Below are 19,377 nucleotides of genomic sequence, written 5' to 3' on the forward strand. Positions count from 1 at the left end.
CAGAGAAGCCTATTAGGACTAATAAGTGTTTTTAGGGGAATGAAAAATAAAGAAAGGCCTGGGGCCCCTGGGAAATACATCAGTAAGCATGTGTCATAGACGTACAGTGCCCTCCATAACGTTTGGGACAAAGACCCATAATTTATTTATTTGCCTCTGTACTCCACTATTTTAGATTTGTAATAGAAAAAATCACGAGGTTAAAGTGCACATTGTCAGATTTTATTAAAGGCCATTTTTATACATTTTGGTTTCACCATGTGGAAATTACAGCTGTGTTTATACAGGGTCCCCCAATTTCAGGACACCATAATGTTTGGGACACATGGCTTCACTGGCTCAGCTGCGTTTAATTGTCTCCTTAATGCAGGTATAAGAGAGTGCTCAACACCTAGTCTTTCCTCCAGTCTTTCCATCACATTTGGAAACTTTTATTGTTGTTTATCAACATGAGGACCAAAGTTGTGCCATTGAAAGTCAAAGTTGTGCCATTGAAAGTCAAAGAAGCCATTATTTATTTATTTATTTATTAATTAGTTATTTATTATGAGACTGAGAAACAAGAATAAAACTGTTAGAGATATCAGCCAAACCTTAGGCTGACCAAAATCAACTGTTTGGAACATCATTAAGAAGAAAGTGAGCACTGAGGTTGGGGGAAGTGCTTTACCTCCCCCCTTGATCCCATTCAAGGATCCAAAAAGTCCTTCCAGGTGCGACAGAGGTTCACCTGCACCTCCTCCAACCTCATCTATTGCATCCGCTGCTCTAGCTGTCAGCTGATCTACATCGGTGAGACCAAGCATAGGCTTGGCGATCGCTTCGCTGAACACCTCCGCTCAGTTCGCAATAGCCAACCTTATCTACTGGTGGCTCAGCACTTCAACTCCCCCTCCCATTCTGAATCCGACCTTTCTGTCCTAGGCCTCCTCCATGGTCAGAGTGAGGACCACCGGCAATTGGAAGAGCAGCACCTCATATTTCACTTGGGCAGTTTGTACCCCAGCGTTATGAACATTGACTTCTTTAATTTTAGGTAGTCCTTACTGTCTCCTCCCCTTCTCAGCTCTCCCTCTAGCCCTCTGGCTCCTCCTCTTCCATTCTTCTTCCCGCTCCCCCACCCTCACATCAGTCTGAAGAGGGTTTTGGCCCGAAACGTTGCCTATTTCCTTCGCTCCATAGATGCTGCCTCACCCGCTGAGTTTCTTCAGCATTTTTGTCTACCAACTGAAAAGACGATTGCAGTTTATTCCATCAATTATAAGTGTTAAATGCTACAAGTTTTTTGGCTTGTGTTTTTCTCAGAAAGTTTATTCACTGAAATTTCTGACTTGTATTTCTGTATTTCAAGCTAAAAATATCCGATGGAAATGTCGTATTATGAAAATAAGGGTGAAAATGGACATGACTAAATTTCAAGGAATCGCTCAGCAAGTCAGAAATCATCTGATGGGGCAGAAACCATGGGGTATTAATAGGATATACACCTTACATAAAATTATTAACTTTAATGTTGAGTCACAAGGTTTGCAACATGACTAGATAGAAGATACTGTGATGTTCCTCAAGTTTACATTGGGTTTCTTTGTAACAAGATAGAAGTCCAAAGTGGCAGTCTGTGGGCTGGTAATCGCTATTGTTGCTAATAACCCGTGTTAAGAAAGGCAAGAGACGGATAGCACTCAAATGTAAATGATAGTCGGGTGAAAATTACAGATATTTGAGATCTGTTGAAAGGTCACTAAAGTGAAATGATGACGTTATCTCTCACCACTGATGTTGCCTGGATTCTAAGTAGCTCAAGAACATTCATATGTGAAGTGGGAGAAAGTCATGATCAATTCACGTTGCCTTCAAACTGACAATTCAAATAATTTGAGTGAGGCTGACTTTATGGAATCATGGAAAATGACATTTCCTCTCATGCAAAATGCTGATATCCCAACAAGATGACATTTTTTCCTAGGTTGAAAATGTTGGTATTTGCTGCTTGTGTATCAGATTAATTGAGTAAGATGCCTCAGTCCATAGTTTTAATGTATAAAATTAAAATCAAATTGAGGAGTACATTATTTTGAGGATCTTGGATCAATGAAAGCTGATTTGGATTCAAGTCATGTTGGCCATACGAGGTGAGAGAATCGCGTTTGTGCTGCCTTGCTGCTCCAGTTATCTTGGTTCAATCCTCTGCGTCTTCCGGTTTCCTCTTATATCCCAAAGAAATAATGGTTGGTAGATAAATGGCCACTGTAAATTGGCTCTGTTGTCCTCTCACTGAAATTGCCCTGCAGTAGATCAAACGGCCACTGTAAATTGCCCCAGCTGAGTGTCAGAATCCAGAGGACGTATAGGGTGATTAATATGGAATTAAAATAGTAGTTAAATGAAAGTGTAATAACCAGCCAGTCAGTGTAAAGTCAGTGGGCTAAAGGGCCTGTTTCGGTGTTTTACAACCTTATGGTATCAGTGACAAGTTAATTTTTGAGTCCAGCAGCTTTTATTATTGTTTTCTTACAATGCTAACCCACAAACCACATCGCATTGATTCAATTGCTTAATTTATTGCAGGAGTATTTAAATTCTCAACTTCTTGATTGCTGCTCCAATATGATAATTGACAGGTTATCAAGCTTCCTGTATGTTCACCAATTAGATATCAAACTTCCTTATGATAGTCAACAGGTCATGAAGCTTCCAATTGAGGAAACATCAGTAAATATTGCAAGATTTTGCATTTAAATTTTAAAAAAAACTTGAAGTAGAAATTCTCCAGCAAATTAATGTACAGTAATATGTATGTTTCAGTGCCAAATCAATTCCATAATAGCAAAAAGTCAAAAGAATTGAACTAGATATTCACAATTCTTTAATAAAGTGAACGATATAAGGATACCTATTGATTACACATTTACACTAGTCCCATATTTGCATGATATCTTCAGGGTGCTCCTTGAATGACCTTTGTTTATGTAAACATTAAAAATCTTTAAGTTTTATTTCATACATAAAAGTGTCAACTTTCTGTTGCTTTGAGAAACAAACTTTCAGCCATTGCACTTGGACCACGACTGCTTTGCAATTCTCTTGTAGACAGCTTTGCAATTCCTAGAGTCGAAACATACAATGTTATCTGATATTACGTTACACCACCACCCAATGGGCCAGAATGTGCTGGGTCTGACCCACACCCTGCATTTGCATTCATTTCTAATGGGATGCCCAGTTGTGTGACTCCTGGCCTTCTGCCTGTTTCACTGCTATGATAATTTCACAGACAGAATATGTGTGGGTGGCAGAAATTAAGATCCATGATATTCCAATAGGAGCAAAGAGGTCCTTCCGCAGAACCATGGGCCACAGTTTAAGAATACGGAGTAAGCCATTTAGAACTGAGACGAGGAAACACTTTTTCTCACAGAGAATGGTGAGTCTGTGGAATTCTCTGCCTCAGAGGGCGGTGGAGGCAGGTTCTCTGGATGCTTTCAAGAGAGAGCAAGATAGGGCTCTTAAATATAGCGGAGTCAGGGGATATGGGGAGAAGGCAGGAACGGGATACTGATTCGGGATGAACAGCCATGATCACATTGAATGGCCTACTCCTGCACCTATTGTCTATTGTCTATATGTGGTTTATGATGGTCAGGCACATTTAGAAATGGCAGAAAAAATATCTCAGCAATTTTAAGATTTTTTTGCTTATATACTACAATTATTTTTGTCACATTACACAAGGACAATTAAAAGTATTGCAGTAATTAAAATAAACTGGCAAAAACCACTTGCTTTTCCTTACACTTTTATTAAAGCACGCAACCCAACTCAAACAAATGGGGCTGCTCTAGGTAAACCTGTGGGGCCCAACATGCAAAGAACCTGCCACTCAGCTCAGCAGATCACCAATAGCATGAGTGCTGAGCCTGAGTCCTGTGGCAATGGGAAGTCAGATGCATAGGCATGGAAGTCTGTTGCAAGCTGATACAAACATTGCAGCTAGCCAGCACTGCTTTCTCCATTCCTGCGTGATCTGCATTCTATTTGCAGCATTTAATAAAAAGGAACTAGTGCAGATATTGGTTTATAACAAAGATATACACAAACCGTTAGTGTATCATTGGGTCAGGCAGCATCTCTGGAGAAAATGGAGAGGTGCCATTTTGGGTCGGGACATCTGAAGAAGTTACCTATTGCATTCTATCCATTTTCACCATAAATGCTGCCCGACCATCTGAGTTACTCCAGCATTTTGTGCCCATCTCTTTTATTTCCATGCATCTTGCCATATTAGTTCAGATTTTCAACAACTGCAGTAATTTGGTTTCATATCTTCCTCATCACTTGCCTGCCATGACATGATTCTGGCCTTGTCCCCAGTAACCTTCTTGGCTATTGCCTGAAGTGGCTGCAGGAAGTAAAATCCTGGAATCCCACTTGATTCCACAAAGTCTACAGTCCTGTCAGGAAGACCAATATCTTGCACCTCCACATTTCCGCCTGCCTAAACTCTACCCCGCTCTCATTGCTACTAAAACCCTGCTCTATATCTGGATCAATTCAAGTTTTAGATTCTTTATTGCAAATCCAGCTCACACTATCCTGTATCAGTTCTCATAAAACAAAAGCCCACATTCCAATCCTTTCTGCACTTATTGATTTGGCATGATCTAAATCCTGGACTTTTCACAATCCTGGACTTTTATTTCAATCGCTTTGTGGTCTTGAGTCAGTCTGAAACAAACATACTGATTAATGGCTATGTAAACAGACTGCATTAATGGCATATAAACAGACTGCATAACTCCTACCTTAGTTACTTTTAGCTGGGCCACTTTTCTCCTTCTTTCAAAACTATTGCTTGGGCACCCAACCTTAACTTTTTAACCTTCTCATATTTTTCCAATTTTTCTCCTCAAGTAAAATTACTTCAACACTAAATTTGCAGCATTGCACGAATACAAAAAAATATATAAGAATAATTTTAAAATGGAAATAGAAATAAAAAAGGATAAACTATAAATTTGCTATAAAACTAATGCTGTTTACCTGCACTTGGTTGGAATTGTCCACTTGTGCCACAATATGGGTGGTTCCAACACCAAAACTGCGATCCACATTACCATTATAAGTGCATTTTAATTAAGGAAAGTAATCAGCTCAAAGGAAAATAATAAACACAAATTAAAAGAATGGATCCAATATTTTCTTTTAAAAAAACAGATTTATGAAATTGTCTGCATCGTTGGTATTTATGAAACTAATCTAATTACACTAGGAAAGTTGAGGATGAGTCACTTTGAACCACAGCAGTCCAAAGAGCAGTCATTATGAAACAACTGATTGGGTATACAACTGATCAGGGCTACGTCTTTGCTATGGGCATGAATATCACATACTGGGCAGGGCTGGTAAACGTGTTGACACTAATTTTAGTCTCAATTCCAGGTTTATTTAATTAAGTGAATTTAAATCAGGATCATCTATCACTGTATTGAATAAAGAGGCTAGAGTTGCCACCTGGCCCACTTAAACTTCTGTATAGAGTCTACAAGATTAATTTCCACCACTCTTTGCAGTTTGTTCAACCACAAAATACAATTCATGCTCATGAGCGTGGACTTCCTTGATCTTGTCTGATCTGTATTTCCTCTTTTAATAAATTCTGGTAGTAGCATTATCATCCAATTATTTAAGAGTTCAAGTGTATTTTATAAATATGTGATTATTGCTGGCCTATACTATTTAGAAGGCTTATTCATCTCTCTAATTAAGCTTCAACTGCATAGGCACCGGTGTTAACGTAAACCTGTTTAAAATCTTTACCAGGTGACAACTTCAAGAGAAATCTGAAGTATTTTCTAAAATATCTCTAGAGTCTTAAAGTAAAGCCTAAATGTAGGAAGCAGCACCACGACATAGCCTTTTATAACCTAACTTTTGACTTAATCAGTCAGGAAAGACTTTGTATCATCCTCCTCACTTCTGGCTGCCCATAGAAATCTCCCTCAGTCACAAGCGTGCATGCAAGCGTTGATCTTTGTCAATGGATGCTCAATAGATTAAATCTCACCACAGACATGCATAAAGCAAGACTGCATTATTGCCCCAAGATTGTTCAATCTTTACTGCTGCAATGTAGCACCTCGCATCCACTGGAGGTTAACTAATCTGCAGGACCAATGAGAACCTTTCAGCCCACATTGTCTCCACTCCAGAATTAATGTCTCTTCAACATCAGTAGTCAAGCTGTAATATGTAAACAATGGTTGCAGTTTCTGGGGTGGGAGATTGCAACCATCATGTGGTCCGCCCTGTTTCGACTAATGCAATCAAGCCGACGTGCACAATCAAATAGAACAAGTTGTCTGACTTTAGGCTGTGCACGCCATATGCAAGAAGAAGAAGCAGTTTCAGAGGCCTATTTCCAAGTCACCTTCAATTTATTCAGTGTAGCATCTGAGAGGAAGGTAGCTCATACTTAATATCCACAAACATACCGTTCCTTTTCAATCTGTTCCTCCGATAATGTGGACAACTCCTTATACATCAGGGGCCACTTCTCAGCGCAGGTAGACGTTGGAGGTGAAGCATACACTTGATTTGGGCAGCACATTGGCATAGCTAGTGGAGCCATTACTTCACTGCACCAGTGGCCTACATGCAATCCCGACATCAGGAACTTCTGTTTGGAGTTTGCACATTCTCCCTACAACTTTCATTCAATTACGTGGGTTACCTCTGGATGTTCCAGTTTCCTCCCACATTCCTAAAGAGCTTCTAGTGAGTGTACTGTGGGTGTGGAGTTGATGAGAATGTGGAGATTATGGAATTAATGTAGGATGAGAGTAAATGGGTGGTTGATGGTTGGCGTGGACTCAGTAAGCTGAAGAGCCTTTTTCTGTGGTGACTTTCACTATGATTAGCTAATGCTTAGTTCAGGAAATTTGACGACCATTATATTGAAAGAAATAAAAACATTAGGCTTCTCTTACCGCAAAGTAAAAGGATATGTAATCAAATAACGGCTTAGCATCTTCTCTTCAGATGTATTGAAAAAGTACACATTCACTCCAGACATGAAATCTGGCAGAGTGCTTGAATTTCCTGCTGATTGCTCTGTCGTATTTTTGTTTCCTTTATCATTGTTTGCTGATGCTTTGATAGTAGAGCCCGGAGATCCAGAAGTAGATGCAGTGGCCTGATGTCTTTTGAAATAATAGCTGGCATATTTTGTAAAGGAGTGAATCTTTGCTAAGATTAAGTTTGGTCATAAAAGAGACTCCTGAATAGAGTTAATTGCAAGCACTTTACTCTATGCTCTATCAAATCACAGTGAGCACTTAAATAAGTCAAGAAGGCTAAATAAATGTTTTAAATTAAATTCTTATTCCTGTATTGTAAAATCAGAAAACATTGCAAGTCCAATATCTATACTATTACTAAACTCTCATCTTGACCACTTCAGGTTTGCTTTTTTTTAAATTTGCGCCAAAACGGTACCCTTTATTGATAGGATTTTTTTCGCCACCTTACTTGCTGTTCTCCTCTACTCCAACCCACCAAGGTTTGTTCCAATCGGTGGAATTAGACAAAAGTTATGAAGGTTTAAAATATCGTGAGATCAGCAGATTGGTCTTCTCGCCTGTCAGTCACCATGAAGGTAACGCCCCTTCCGGCACCCGCTGGAGAATAAAGGGCCTGTCCCACGAGCATGCGACTCCATGCAGCAAGCGCGACCTAAGCGACTCCATGCGGCAAGCGTGACCTAACATGGTCGCTTGAGTCGTACGGCCTCGCGGAGCCGTATGGAGTTGCACAGAGCGGGTCCCGACATTGCGCGGGGCTCCGAAAAACTGACCGTGTTTAAAAATTCCGTGCGTCAACGGCCTGCCGGCCAGCCGCCGCCTCGACGCTGTACGTCACGCGCGAACTTCCCGCGGACTTCGCTCAAACTTCATTTCAGTCACTCGACCTCCGCGCCGCCCCTGCTTCTGGTTTGGTCGCGCTTGCCGCATGCAGGCGCATGCTGTTGGGACCGGCCCTTTAGTTCGCGCTTGCCGCATGCAGGTCGCATGCTCGTGGGACAGGCCCTTAAAAGCCCGGAGGCGGGGCTGAGTGCGTAAGAAGTCCTGATTGAGTTGGTAAGAGTGGAGTCGGGAAAGCCACTGTGTGGAGTTAGAAAGGCCGGCTGTGTGGAGTCGGAAAGGCCGGCTGTGTGGAGTCGGAAAGGCCGGCTGTGTGGAGTCGGAAAGGCCGGCTGTGTGGAGTTGGAAAAGCCGTTTGTGTGTAGTCGGAAAAACCGGCTGTGTGGAGTCGGGAAAGCCGCTGTGTGGGGTCGGGTAATCCGCTGTGGGGCCGGGAGGTGCTGTGTGGAGTCGGGTAAGCGATTGTGTGGAGTCGGGTGGTGTTGTGTGGTGCCGTGGCCGCTGAGTGGAGTCACTCCACCCTCCTCCCCCCCTCACCCCCTCCACCTTCCCCCCTCCCCCTCCTCCCTATACACACCCCCCTTCCCCCTCCCCACACACTCCTCCCCTGTTCCTCCCCCCTTCCCCCCACACCCCCCCCCCCCCTCCCACACCATGGTGGAATATTGCATTGGGGAATGGGTTGCATTGGGAACCAGGCCTCCCGTGCGACTGAGACCCAAATGGTCCCACTTAGTCTAGTAACAGATATATGTCTAAATTAGGCAGGTTCCCAAAGGGGCAGGTTCCCAAACTGATTGCAGCCTTTTTGCAGACATGCATCTTTGAGCCTGTGTCTATTGTACATGTCTCTTCAATGTGCATCTCCCAAGGCAGACCTTTAGGTTTGTGCTCTATGGTCTAAATGCTTATATTTATGTATCTCCAAGCCTGGCTCTCTCATACGTTTTTTTCTTCTTCCTCCCATCCCAAATGTTGCCATAAATGAGGTGCCCACATACTGGAAAACTGAAATAGAAACAGAAAATGCTCAACATACTCATACTCAGCAGATCAGTGCACATCTATGGAAATAAAACATAAATACTAAACGAAATCTCCTGTAGTAATCTCAAATTCTCAGTATAGAATTAAGCTTCCTTTTGACATACTTCATTCATGATTATAATGATAGCAGCTATTCACCTGAAATTGTGAGATACCCAAGAAACTGGCTCTTTATGAATTATTTTTGGTAAGTTGTGTGTTCGTCTGAAAAGGAAATCTGTCACAAGTTGAAGGTTCTTTCATTCAATTTTGAGGGTACTGCAGGCAAAGCATATATTTGTTACTTATCTCCATGTGACAGCCAAGAAGGCACACCAATGACTCTAATCCCTAAAGGGACCGAGGACATTCGGCATGTCTCCAGTGACTCTTACAAACCTCTGCAGATAGAAAGCATACTCTCGGGTTGCATTACAGATTGGTTTGAAACAATTCTGCCAGATGTAGATGTAGCAGTCCATCACACAGACCAGACTTTCCACCATTGACTCCATTTAAACATATAACATATATAAACATATAACATATAACAATTACAGCACGGAAACAGGCCATCTCGACCCTTCTAGTCCGTGCCGAACACGTATTCTCCCCTAGTCCCATATACCTGCGCTCAGACCATAACCCTCCATTCCTTTCCCGTCCATATAACTATCCAATTTATTTTTAAATGATAAAAACGAACCTGCCTCCACCACATTCACTGGAAGCTCATTCCACACAGCCACCACTCTCTGAGTAAAGAAGTTCCCCCTCATGTTACCCCTAAACTTCAGTCCCTTAATTCTCAAGTCATGTCCCCTTGTATGAATCTTCCCTACTCTCAGTGGGAAAAGCTTATCCACGTCAACTCTGTCTATCCCTCTCATCATTTTAAAGACCTCTATCAAGTCCCCCCTTAACCTTCTGCGCTCCAAAGAATAAAGCCCTAACTAGTTCAACCTTTCTCTGTAACTTAGTTGCTGAAACCCAGGCAACATTCTAGTAAATCTCCTCTGTACTCTCTCTATTTTGTTGACATCCTTCCTATAATTAGGCGACCAAAATTGTACACCATACTCCAGAATTGGCCTCACCAATGCCTTGTACAATTTTAACATTACATCCCAACTTCTATACTCAATGCTCTGATTTATAAAGGCCAGCACACCAAAAGCTTTCTTTACCACCCTATCTAGATGAGATTCCACTTTCAGGGAACTGTGCAGTTATTCCCAGATCCCTCTGTTCACCTGCATTCTTCAATTCCCTACCATTTACCATGTACGTCCTATTTTGATTTGTCCTGCCAAGATGTAGCACCTCACACTTATCAGCATTAAACTCCATCTGCCATCTTTCAGCCCACTCTTCCAACTGGCATAAATCTCTCTGTAGACTATGAAAATCGACTTCATTATCCACAACCCCACCTATCTTAGTATCATCTGCATACTTACTAATCCAATTTACCACACCATCATCCAGATCATTGATGTACATGACAAACAACAGTGGACCCAACACAGATCCCTGTGGCACCCCACTAGTCACTGGCCTCCAACCTGACAAACAACCATCCACCATTACTCTCTGGCATCTCCCATTCAGCCACTGTTGAATCCATCTTGCTACTCCACCATTAATACCCAACCATTGAACCTTCTTAACCAACCTTCCGTGAGGAACCTTGTCAAAGGCCTTACTGAAGTCCATATATACAACATCCACTGCTTTACCCTCATCAATTTCCTGAGTAACCTCTTCAAAAAATTCAAGAAGATTAGTCAAACATGACCTTCCAGGCACAAATCCATGTTGACTGTTCCTAATCAGACCCTGTTTATCCAGATGCTTATATATATTATCTCTAAGTATCCTTTCCATTAATTTGCCCACCACTGACATCAAACTAACAGGTCTATAATTGCTAGGTTTACCCTTAGACCCCTTTTTAAACAATGGAACAACATGCGCAGTACGCCAATCCTCCGGTACTATTCCCGTTTCTAATGACATTTGAAATATTTCTGTCATAGCCCCTGCTATTTCTACACTAACTTCCCTCAATGTCCTAGGGAATATCCTGTCCGGACCTGGAGACTTATCCACTTTTATATTTCTCAAAAGTGTCAGTACTTCCTCTTCTTTGAATCTCATAGTTTCCATAGCTACTCTACTTGTTTCCCTTACCTCACATAAATCAATATCATTCTCCTTGGTGAATACCGAAGAAAAGAAATTGTTCAATATCTCCCCCATCTCTTTTGGCTCTGCAGATAGCTGTCCACTGACTCTCTAATGGACCAATTTTATCCCTCGTTATCCATTTGCTATTAATATAGCTGTAGAAACCCTTTGGATTTACTTTCACCTTACTTGCCAAAGCAACCTCATATCTTCTTTTAGCTTTTCGAATTTCTTTCTTAAGATTCTTTTTACATTCTTTATACTCCTCAAGCACCTCATTTACTCCATGCTGCCTATAATTATTGTAGATCTCTCTCTTTTTCCGAACCAAGTGTCCAATTTCCCTTGAAAACCATGGCTCTTTCCAATTTTTACTATTTCCTTTCAACCGAACAGGGACATAAAGATTCTGTACCCTTAAAATTTCACCTTTAAATGTCTTCCATTTCTCTTCCACATCTTTCCCATAAAACAAACTGTCCCAATTTACTCCTTTTAAATCCTTTCGCATCTCCTCAAAGTTAGCCTTTCTCCAATCAAAAATCTCAACCCTAGGTCCAGTTCTGACCCTCTCCATAATTATATTGAAACTAATGGTATTGTGATCACTGGTCCCGAACTGTTCCCCAACGCATACCTCTGCCACCTGACCCGTCTCATTTCCTAACAGGAGGTCCAGCACCGCCCCTTCTCTAGTAGGTACTTCTATGTATTGCTGCAAAAAACTATCCTGCACACATTTTACAAACTCCAACCCATCCAGCCCATTTACAGAATGTGTTTCCCAGTCTATGTGTGGAAAATTGAAATCTCCCACAATCACTACCTTGTGCTTACTACTAATATCTGCAATCTCCTTCTATATTTGCTCTTCCAATTCTCGCTCCCCATTTGGCGGTCTATAATACACCCCTATAAGTGTTGCTACCCCTTTCCCATTTCTCAGTTCCACCCAAATAGCCTCCCTAGACGAGCCCTCTAATCTATCCTGCCAAAGCACTGCTGTAATATCTTCCCTGATAAGCAATGCAACACCTCCACCTCTTGCCCCTCCAATTCTATCACACCTGAAGCAACGAAATCCTGGAATATTTAGTTTCCAATCACAGCCCTCCTGCAACCATGTTTCACTGATCGCCACAACATCATACTTCCAGGTGTCAATCCAGGCTCTAAGTTCATCCACCTTTCTTACAATGCTCCTAGCTTTAAAATATACACATTTAAGAAACCCACCCTCTCTTATTCTCTGTTTATTGTCTTTTTCTTCTCTCTCCCCTACATTTTGGGTCAGAGTGCTACCATTCTCTGCCTCCTGCCTCACACACTGACTGCTAGCTTTCCCAATTTGAGTCCCTCCCCCCAACCATACTAGTTTAAAGTCTCCCCAGTAGCCTTTGCAAATCTCCCCGCCAGGATATTGGTCCCCCTCGAGTTCAAGTGCAACCCGTCCTTTCTGTACAGGTCGCACCTTCCCCAAAAGAGGTCCCAATTATCCAGAAACTTGAATCCATACCCACTGCACCAGTCCCTCATCCACTCATTTATCCTCCACCTCGCTCCATTCCTACTCTCACTGTCGCTTCATGCTGCCTCAGAAAAGCAGCCAACATAATCAAAGACTTGTCTCATCCCAGTCATTCTTTCTCCTCCCTCCTCCCATCTGGCAGAAAGTACAGAAGCTTGAAAGTATGCACCATCAGACTCAAGAACAGCTTCTTCCCTTAAGGACATTAGAGATTGTCTATGGATCTGCTCGGCTACAATGCTAAGAACTAAATTCTGCACACTGTATCTTCCCTTTTGCTCTCTCTATTGTACTTGAATTTGACAATTGGACGTGTATGGTCTATCTCATCTGTTTGGATAGCATGCAAAACAAAGGTGTTTGCTGTACACATGACAATATATTAAACCTAAACCTATCAATCCTGTCTTGGACAACAAGGAGAGTGGAAAAAACTAGATCAAAGAGGAGGTTCCTCATGTTTGCTCTCTCACCATCAGTCGATGGTGAATCTGGAGGTCACAAACATCATAAGGACAGCCCCAAGTCGAACATTTGATATTTTGAAGGTAGACGCAAAATGCTGGAGTAACTCAGTGGGGCAGGCAGCATCTCTGGAGAGAAGGAATGGGTGACGTTTCGGGTCGAGACCCTTCTTCAGACTGAAGGAATGATTTGTGTAATTTACTCTGTCATATAATCACACATCACTTTTTTTAAATCACAAGGATACATGTATGTTGCTATCCCTCGTGATGCGAGGTATTTCCGAATCAGTCTTTCTGTGCCATACCAGTTGAAACCTTTGGTTGCATGTCCTATGCGTGGTAGGTGAACACTTGCTGAAAAAAATTAATTGTAAATCAAATATACGATGTTTTAATTTGTATATCGATACTAATAAATAATATTAGTAATAAACAAATTTGCTTTATAATAATAATAATAATAATAAATTTATTTGTATAGCACATTTAAAAACAACTCGCGTTGACCAAAGTGCTTCACATCAGTGCAGTTACTAATTTGATACATGCAACGGTAGACAGACCTAACAATACATACATAAACTGTTTACAGAGCCCCCTCAGAGGGGTTCAAAAACACTAGGGAGTAGAAATAGGTTTTGAGTCGTGACTTAAAGGAGTCGATGGTGAGGCAGTTCTGATGAGGAGCGGAATGCTATTCCACAGTCTAGGTGCTGCAACCGCAAAAGCGCGGTCACCCCTGAGCTTCAACCTAGACCGCGGGATAGTCTGTAGCCCCAAGTCGGCCGACCTGAGGGACCTGAAGGTAGAATAGTGGGTTAGAAGATTTTTGATATAGGGGGGGCAAGCCTGTTAAGGGCTTTGTATACGTATAAGAGGAGCTTGAAGTTGATTCTGTACCGTACTGGGAGCCAGTGGAGAGAGGCCAAGATCGGGGTGATGTGGTCTCTTTTACGGGTACCCGTCAGAAGTCTTGCTGCGGCATTTTGGACCAATTGCAGATGGGACAGGGATGATTGGCTGATGCCAGTGTATAGGGAGTTGCAGGCGGGAGAAGATGAATGCGTGGATGATTTTTTCAAGGTCGTCAAATTTGAGGAATGATTTGATTTCAGATATGGTACGAAGCTGGAAGAAACCAGCTTCTACCACAGAGTTGACTTGCTTGTTAAACTTTAATGCAGAGTCAAATATCACGGCAAGGTTTTTGACGTGCGGTTTGACTAAGGAGGTTAGGCTTCCAAGGCTGCCTGTTATTGTTTTGATGGAGTCGGAGGGGCCGAGTAGGATGACCTCAGACTTGCTCTCGTTAAGTTGGGGAGGGAGGGAGTGTAAAAAGTATGAGTATGTGAATGTTTGAAGTTCTTTTAAATGGAGAGACACAGTAATCTCGTTGTATGTGACACATGCAATGACAATAAAGCATTCTGATTCTGATTCTGAAGTTGGAGGAAGTTCTGAGACATCCAGCATTTTAAATCGTCGAGGCAGTGCATGAGGCTGTTTAAATTAGACCGGTTGTTGGGTTTCATGGGGAGATAGAGCTGTGTATCATCTGCATAACAGTGGAAAGAAATGCCATGCCTTTGAATTACTTGGCTGAGGGGGGAGCATGTACAGGGAGAAGAGAATGGGGCCTAGGATGGAGCCTTTGTGGAACCCCGCAGAAAAGGCTAGTTGGGAAGAGAAAGAATTGCCTATGTTGGTAGAGAAACTCCTATTTTTTAGGTAGGAAACGAACCAGCTCAGGGCAGTGCCATCAACACAACCCCGTACCAGAGACAGTCAATTAGGATGGTATGGTCCACTGTATCAAATGCTGCGCTGAGGTCGAGAAGGAGCAGGATTGCACAGTCGCCGGAGTCGATGGCGAGAAGGAGGTCATTGTGTACCTTCAACAAGGCAGACTCTGTGCTGTGGTGGGCCCTGAAACCTAATTGGAAAATTTCCAGGATGGAATTTTGGTGTAGATAAGGCATTAGTTGGTCTAGAATTATCTTTTCAAGGACTTTTGAGAGGAAAGGCAGTTTGGAAATAGGTCTGCAGTTACTAGGCAAGGTGGGGTCTAGGTTAGGTTTTTTCAGGAGGGGCTGGACCACCGCGTGCTTGAAACAGGTTGGAACAGTGCCAGTGGCCAGAGAACTGTTGATGATAGAGATGATACTGGGACTGACTATTGCAAAGACATCCTTCGGAAAGGCAGTGGGAACAACGTCAAGGGGGCAGGTTGCAGGTTTGATTGTGGAGACAAGCTTTACAAGGGAGGGTCTAATTTAACAAGGGAGGGTCTAACTTGGAAACAGTCTAATTTAGCAGAACAGACCAAAGAGACAGCTAGGTCACGGATGGGAGAGGAAATATTTGTTCTAATGTTCTCAACTTTACTGGTGAAAAAAGTAGAGTATTCTTCGCACTTGGCAGGGGACCCAGCTAAGCTGGTACTGGGAGTGGGACATATGACAGAGGTAAGAGTGCTAAATAGGACCTTGGAATTTTGAGCGTTTTTGGAAATAAGGTCGGAAAAGTATTGCGTTCTTGCAGACTTTACTGCTTCCTAGTATTTGAGAAGATTGTTTCTCAGAAATTCGAACGAAATTTGAAGCTTATCACATTTATACTTCCGTTCTGATTATGATGAGATTTAAGTAGAAAAGGAAATAGTTACCTTGGTGTCAAAAACTCTGAAGTACAAATGTCCACAGTTCTAAATTCCCTTTCAAATTTGTAGAAATTACATTAACTCAGTATAGGATAATTTTAACCTGAAATGTTATCCCTAGTTTGCTTTATTATGTTGATGTTATTCAGATTTCTCAGTACAAATATCACAGTTGTGTTGGAAATTAAGAAACTTTAAGTAAAATTATTAAAAATCCCCGAGTCTATTTCTTTATTAACGACAATGTAATAACACCCAAAAGGATTTTCAATTGCTTCTAGCATTGTTAAGAACAACACACGCATTTGACAAATAACATCATGGTCTTTGAAAGAAAGCATTTTTTGCATCAAACTATTATGGAATTACCAAAACAATAGTTTCTTTTTTTTAATATTCTGGATCTAAATGTTACAGATTGTAGTTAATTATAAGGTAATATTGTGGGAATAACATATTCAACTGCTTGAAGGTTGAGTCCCACATGAATTAGTTGAGTGCCCGTAAAATAAATAATGTCTGTTAGTAATCTGAACCAAAGCTAGTGAGCAAACACCTTAAGATTCTTTCCAAAAAACTGTAATACTCTTGATGAACAAAGTATGCCTATGGTCAAACAAAGACAACATGGCCTCAGCTTCCCATGAGGTCAGTAACAGTAGTGTGGTTCCATGCCCATGAATTCAATGCCAAAATGCTTTATTAAGCTAAGCAAAGCAGGAAATCTGCATCGAGTGGAAACTGAAAATGAAAGTATGTGCTTGGTATCATTCTCCACATTCTTAGTAAAGAACTGAAGAACATTGATAGCTTGGACAGTCAACTGTAAAGAGGGGATACATGGTCTTGTTCTAGCAGGCTACCATTCATCACAATACTTTAATCTTCCTCAACATTTGTGCTCTAACATATTGAAACAGTTAATGCTGCTTTAATTGACCCATGTGCTGTATATGTGTTGGTTTAACTACACATCTCTGCTCATCCCCTCTATCTTTTAGAGTTGCTCGTCAGTGATGAGGAAACCGTTTCTGTTGATATTCCTGCTGGTACTACACTTACTTGAAAAGCTGGTTACCACGGTCCTTATCTGAGATCCGAGCAGAATAGGATAAGGGGCACCCATGCTGATATGGTAGATCAGAGAACCAAACTTGTCAGAGTAGTAAATTTAAAGCACAAGCATTATGAACGTAGCCATTCTCAGGAGTAGAGAAGTAAGACACTGTGATTTTGCAGCATTAACTCAGTTGCCACTATGTTCGCACCGAAGCAAGTCCGTGAAATATATGGATCTACTGGTAAATTGTAAAAGTCACATTAAAAATAACTAAATAAGTCATGCACACTAAAGGTTAGTTCTTTAACATTCACCATTTCTTTTCTTGGCAGCTTTATGGAGCCTCTTCAGTCCTTCTTCCAAAGCCGTCAGTTTGATACCAGAGATAACCTTGCAGCGGTCTCTTTGCTGAGTAACTATCAATGCCAACTTAAAAGAAAACATTATTTTGTTAAACATTTACAAATTATCAGTATTATTAACTAAAGTACAAAATGAGGAAGGCAGAAGAGATGCGCCAGGATCTTGCCTGGATTGGAGTGTATTATCTATAAAGACATGTTGGATGAACTCAAATTATTTTCAATGGAGTATCAGAGGCTGAGAGGTGATCTGAAAGAAGTTTATAAAATCATGAGAGCGTTGATAGCCAGAGTCTTTTTTCCACATGGTGGAAATATCAAATACTAGAGGGCATAGGTTTAAGGTAAGAGGGTGAATATTTAAACGAGATGTGCAACAAGCTGCCAGAGTGGGTGGTTGAAGAAGATAGCTAAATTTAAGACTGGGAGATATTTCCAGTAAGTAACACCTTTTTCCAAACATCTTGGGGGAAGTTATGTAGCCAAAACCTCTATTATTTCAAAATGCATTGGAAAAATAAAAGCGTGCCAGATGCTGGGGGTTTGGCACGATTCATGACGAATTCAACATTTCTTTCGAAACAATGAAGGCAAATTATTCTTATTTCAAGTATTTATAACATCAGAATCTACATCAAAAACAAACTATTTAAAGAACCATGAATTTGTCAGAAATAGACTGCACAGAATTCCAAATTGTGCTGAATAATATAATGGACTTTAAAAACACAAAAAGGATGGGTGGAATACAAAGAAGTGCAGAGGGTGTTGCTTATGTAATTTTCAATGATATTTTATAAATCACATCTGTAGATATATTGAGTTATGTAAGTAAACAGAGTACATCATTTATTAAAATAATCCAAAATAAGCATACTACTCCTACATACCAAGTCTTGACCAGTATTTCGTGATTCCTTGTCATCAATGGGAAATAATAGAACACTACCCAGGAAAAGATCTGGAAAGACAAAACAACTAACTCAAATATCAATGATAATAAAATGGTCTCAACATTTTTAATAATAATAGTACATTGATGTAAATGTTTAATTACTTTATTTGCGGAACTCTGACACTGTACAAGACTGTAATGTGATTAATGTTTGATGCAGCATTCTATGATTTCATTTAAATTTTCCATGATATTTGATGAGACTTAATTTATGTAATTGCATCACAAGCTTGTATTCACTGGAATTTAGAAGGATGAGGGGGAATCTTATAGAAACATATACAATTATAAAAGGACTGGACAAGCTAGATGCAGGAAAAATGTTCCCAATGATGGGAGAGTTCAGAACCAGGGGCCACAGTCTTAGAATAAAGCGGAGGCCATTTAAGACTGAGGTGAGACAAAACCTTTTCACCCAGAGAGTTGTGAATTTGTGGAATACCCTGGCACAGAGGGCAGTGGAGGCCAAATCACTGGATGGATTTAAGAGAGAGTTAGATAGAGCTCCAGGGGCTAGTGGAATCAAGGGATATGGGGAGAAGGCAGGCACAGGTTATTGATTGGGGACGATCAGCCATGATCACAATGAATGGCGGAGCTGGCTCGAAGGGCCGAATGGCTTCCTCCTGCACCTATTTTCTATGTTTCTAAAAGCTGATCACACTCACTCCATCCTATAACCAACACAAAAATTACAGTTATACTAAATAGTACTGCTGCTTTCCTTAGCCACTCCTCTGTTTCATCTTTTGTGAGATCAATTATAAATAGGTATTCACCAGAAGCTGAAAGCGAGATGGCCGAGTGCACCAGATCTTACCTAACTAAATAAAAATTAACAAGAAACAGCTGGTGTTTTGTTATCAAACAGCACCCTCCACAACGATCACTAGGTTACTTAAAAATTGATATTTAATAATCCAATTATTAACATAAATATCACTTTTTATATCTCGAAAGAAAATTTGCAGTGATGTTAAAATCACCAGAGAGAAATACCAATTTCCAAAGCTGAATATAAATGAATGTTAAACAGAAGATAGTTTATTCTAAAAACCTGCACATGTGCATATGGAAAATGTGCACATTTGTTTTCCTAGGCAACGGGAATCAAGAACTAGAGGACATTGGTTTAAGGTGAGGGGTGAGAGGTGAAGATTTAATAGGAACATAAGGGGCAACCTTTTCACACAGAGGGTGGTACGTATATG

At 41.0% G+C, this 19,377-nt stretch overlaps 1 protein-coding gene across 1 annotated transcript in view; it reads right to left on the reverse strand.

Annotated features, from left to right (window-relative positions):
* Window positions 1–2,545: 2,545 nt before the first annotated feature.
* chd1l (chromodomain helicase DNA binding protein 1 like) overlaps window positions 2,546–19,377 on the reverse strand; it is a 64,471-nt gene continuing 47,639 nt past the window's right edge. The window contains exons 20-25 of the mRNA XM_033032614.1: window positions 18,102–18,172; window positions 17,164–17,278; window positions 13,376–13,484; window positions 7,005–7,214; window positions 5,041–5,122; window positions 2,546–3,105 (exon numbers count right to left, since the gene is read on the reverse strand). Of these exons, the coding sequence (XP_032888505.1) occupies window positions 2,977–3,105; window positions 5,041–5,122; window positions 7,005–7,214; window positions 13,376–13,484; window positions 17,164–17,278; window positions 18,102–18,172 (716 nt within the window). The 3' untranslated portion in view covers window positions 2,546–2,976. The remainder of the gene's footprint in view (window positions 3,106–5,040; window positions 5,123–7,004; window positions 7,215–13,375; window positions 13,485–17,163; window positions 17,279–18,101; window positions 18,173–19,377) is intronic.

Source organism: Amblyraja radiata, chromosome 14 (assembly GCF_010909765.2).
Source record: "Amblyraja radiata isolate CabotCenter1 chromosome 14, sAmbRad1.1.pri, whole genome shotgun sequence".
Lineage (NCBI taxonomy): Eukaryota > Metazoa > Chordata > Chondrichthyes > Rajiformes > Rajidae > Amblyraja > Amblyraja radiata.